This window comes from Phytophthora infestans, genomic scaffold (assembly GCF_000142945.1).
Source record: "Phytophthora infestans T30-4 supercont1.15 genomic scaffold, whole genome shotgun sequence".
In the NCBI taxonomy this organism is placed as follows: domain Eukaryota; phylum Oomycota; class Peronosporomycetes; order Peronosporales; family Peronosporaceae; genus Phytophthora; species Phytophthora infestans.
The window spans coordinates 2,336,233-2,340,021 of record NW_003303744.1 but is presented as its reverse complement, the minus strand read 5'-3'; the positions used below and the strand labels follow the sequence as shown (position 1 = coordinate 2,340,021).

Sequence of the window (3,789 nt, the reverse complement as noted above, 5' to 3'; positions counted from 1 at the left end):
GTGTCATGAGATTGTTTCTTGCTCTTGTGTTTTTCAGCACCGCAGTAGATCAAATACAGAATACCATTAGTATGAGTCCGTAGTTCTGTAGGATCCAGAATATAAACGTTAACCAATAGAGCAGTGTTTGCATACCTTAAGCAATATGCTGTCTCTGCACAGCACGTCATGTAAAATTTTGTTCCGTACTTGCTGGGCTTGTCAGGCATGAACACTTGCATCGGGTTGTACTTGCTGTAATTGGGCATCATGCCTTCGTCGAAAGACACAACTCTACCCAGCCGATATCCACGCCAAAAGGTTTTTTCCACATCATGCATAACTGGTCAGATTTTCCAAGCTTTGTCTTCGTGTGCTCCGCTACCCTCGTTGTTGTTGAAATGCGGGAACTGCATGATTGCTTCGAAGCGATCTCGCTTCATGAAGCGCGAAAACGTTCCACGAGGGACCGCTCCGTCTTCTTCAGTACTCCAATGGTTAGCGAGGCTATCGCGGATAGGCGCTATAGATCTAGCAATAAGAAGATCAATCACGTGCACAATCTCGTGCGGCTCGACCTTCTTGAACTTGTTGAGGTCGGCAATAACATCCTCCAGTTTCTAGACACTGACGTGCGGATCCTTGGCCTGACGGTCTAGCAGTGTGCTGCGTCGGGACAGAGCAATCGTAGGTATGTTCTGATCCCGGTAGCGATTAGTCTCTTTAGCGAGGCGTACCCACAGCTGTTTTGGAAGGAAGTAAAAGAACATGCCGAGCAGAGAATCTGCGTATGCGACCGGTGATTGTGTGGGGCCCCATTGTCCGTCAAAATAATTTGTGGCAGCATCCAGTTTAAGATTTTCTATATCATAATAAAAACTAATAATGCAGAATTAGCAGTAAAATATACGTTATTCTGTATATTACAGACTTCCCACTGTGCTCTTAGGCAACCCAACCAGACTCAGCAATCGCGCGAAGTTGATCGGTCGTCATGTCAAATGACCCGCTGTCAATTTCATTTATATGAAACTCCTCTAAGCTTCTACACCTTCCGTCGTCTCCGGGGGGGCACTGGTTGTCTTCCATGACATTATCGTCGTCGGCATCAGACTCTGAGTCGCTCAGGTCCGCTGCAACCACCAGATTCACGTCGTCATCAGGGATCGAATCGAATAGATTTTTCGCTCGCAGCCCATTCATAAATTGGCCGCTGTCGAAGACGTCAATACTCACGGTCTCGACGGCTTCGCCATGCACACTGCTGGTCTCTTCGTCGTTCAAACTAGCTAACCTTTCCACACCGGTATGGTATGTAGACTTCGAAATAGTGATGCATGGTCCTAAGGCTTGTTCTGTAGATTCTAGAATATCGTCAGGATCGACGGCTCGGTCCACTTCAGCAACTGCATCCTCCAATTCACGACTTATCGAGCAGGTTGAGGGCAGGGCGGTGAGAGACTGGCTCACAGGGGCGGTCACCAAAGGCGAAGCGGGCTCCTGCCCCAAGCCCACAGAAATTAACGTCGTAGGTTTCGAGTCGTCGGGGCATGGCACTTGCCTCCCGGCCACTGCATACGCAGCTAGCTTGCCCATCGGAGCCGAACAGTGATGCCGACTCGTGGTACTGGCAATTCAAGCCAACCAGACCGGCGCGCAAATACCATTAGCTCAGCCTCACCTGCCAATACAAAGCACTGTTAGCTGTGTAGTCTCAGCATCAAAGCGCAGTATTCACCTTCATAAAAAAATCAATTCCACGTCTTGATTCATCCAGGCGCCCTTTGACTCCAGGTCTGACATATCGGTGGTCCTTAGTCATGCCAGTCGACTTGCGCGGCTTCCACCCGTCCTTGCAGAGCTCGCGCCATAGCTGTCTTCTCTCCTGGGCCGCTCACCTTTTCAAAATGAGGGAGAGGAAGGCAGCTCTCGCACGACCAGTGAGGGCATTTGCTCGGATTTTCAAACCTGTTTGGAGTTTATAGCCGTCTTTCTATTACCGGGGTAAAAAATCCCGTGTAGCTACCCCTCGACTATCGACTATGAAAGTTCAACTAATTTTACATGTACAAAAATCTATATGCGATCAAGAAGCAGGTAGCCAAGTTTGCTGGATAAATCATCTTACATAAACGCTTACTCTGTAGAATACAGAATACCGGGCTAGAGGTGTTAATCACGTGCCTCCGTGCGAGTTCAATCACCAGAGGCTGGAAAATAAAAAAATGTTATTATATTCTCTTTTTCAAGCTCAGTAATACACATTGAAATACAGGACCACTAAATAATATGGGATTCTGGCCGATTATTGCAATAGATACATTAGCCCTAGTTTGATTTATACCTACATTTCGTAACCCATTAAGTATTGCAGAATATGTTACGTATTTATAAAGTATTGGAAGGGAGAAGGAGCAATAAAAAATTATTTTGTACAAACATGCAATAGGTTTTTACTGATATTATTTTTTCCAACCTCTGTCAATCACAAACCCTGTTTCCAGTGCGTTTGATGTGCAGAATGTATCGTGTTCAAAGGGCGCACACTACGTGCGCAAATACAAAATAATTCGTATATTTTTCTCGCCGGAGAGTGGTGTTTGTGGGACCACTTCAGTCATATTTTAATAGTTTCTAGCTCTACATACTTATAATAGCACTTTGTATTTTTATCTATGGCTGATATAATGATTACGTGCACTACTACTACAAATAACTGAAAGTAAATAAATGAAATATACTCAGAATAGTACTAAGCATATCAGTATTGTAAGTTTAATTATTGTAGAAGTACTACGAAGCATAAACATTATATTTGCCAGCAATAAGTACAAAAATAACTATTTAAAACGAAATGTGCGTCATCAGGTCCTACAAATTATACTACCAGCTCATAAAACATATAATACGTGTGTACACGTCAACAAGGTCAATCAATGCAAACCAAGCGGCGCCCTTTGCGTGGCCTGGCGATGAAAAATGAAATTTGAGCGGTGTTTTAAAGTACGAGGTGTGGACCACATATAATGTGTACACCACATAATGCAAATTTAGCCAATCTTCGCTGCGCTCGGGCCAGTTTTGATCTGGAGCGTTTGTAATTAGCCCAGCGCAACAAGGCATCACTGATGAGCGTCCTGGTGAGCTTATTTAGTCACACTAGATCCAGCAAAGAGCCAATGGTCTGGTACGGCTCGCACCGCGTGAGGCTTACCAGCTCAGGTGGTAGCTATCATTTTCGGCGTGGAATCAGTATTTGGTCACAAAAAGTAGTCCGAACTGAGTTTCGACTTTACAAAATTGACCACGTCAGGATCAATGCACCAAATCACCAGGGATCGGCAGCAGAATGCTCGTATTATTAATAGCGTGAGTTTAATTAACCCTACCATCGGACGGACTGGCAGATAAACGAGCTTTAATTCTCTACTACTGTATTACTGTACTGGTCACATGTTCTCGACTATTTGATAATAGTAAAAAAGATAACATGCACCTCGAATTGTGACTTGTCTTATTGGCCATTGGCAATCAATTCAAAGAGGTCTTGTGGCGAGTTGTACCGGTATTTATACATGTACCGTACTTTACGGGTCTAACAAATACCATATTGGTACATTTCTTATAAGTACGGAGTAAAATGCTCGCAATCTTTGCACTTTTTATGGGGTAAAACGAAATCTGACCAGAAAATGCTATCATGTGAAGATTTGAAAAATACGAAGTTTAGAGTCAACAAGAAAACGACACGACCACCATTAAAAACTTGTTTTTACAAAGAATGGACACCTATTGCAAGCGATTTGAGGT

At 44.0% G+C, this 3,789-nt stretch overlaps 1 protein-coding gene across 1 annotated transcript; it reads right to left on the bottom strand.

Moving 5' to 3' along the window:
- Window positions 1–326: 326 nt before the first annotated feature.
- Window positions 327–1,872, bottom strand: PITG_09733 (uncharacterized protein; the record flags this gene model as incomplete). Its single annotated transcript, XM_002903286.1, has 3 exons — window positions 327–460; window positions 717–763; window positions 1,031–1,872. 3 exons carry the CDS (start codon window positions 1,573–1,575, stop codon window positions 327–329), a joined length of 726 nt encoding a protein of 241 aa, XP_002903332.1.
- Window positions 1,873–3,789: the final 1,917 nt, after the last annotated feature.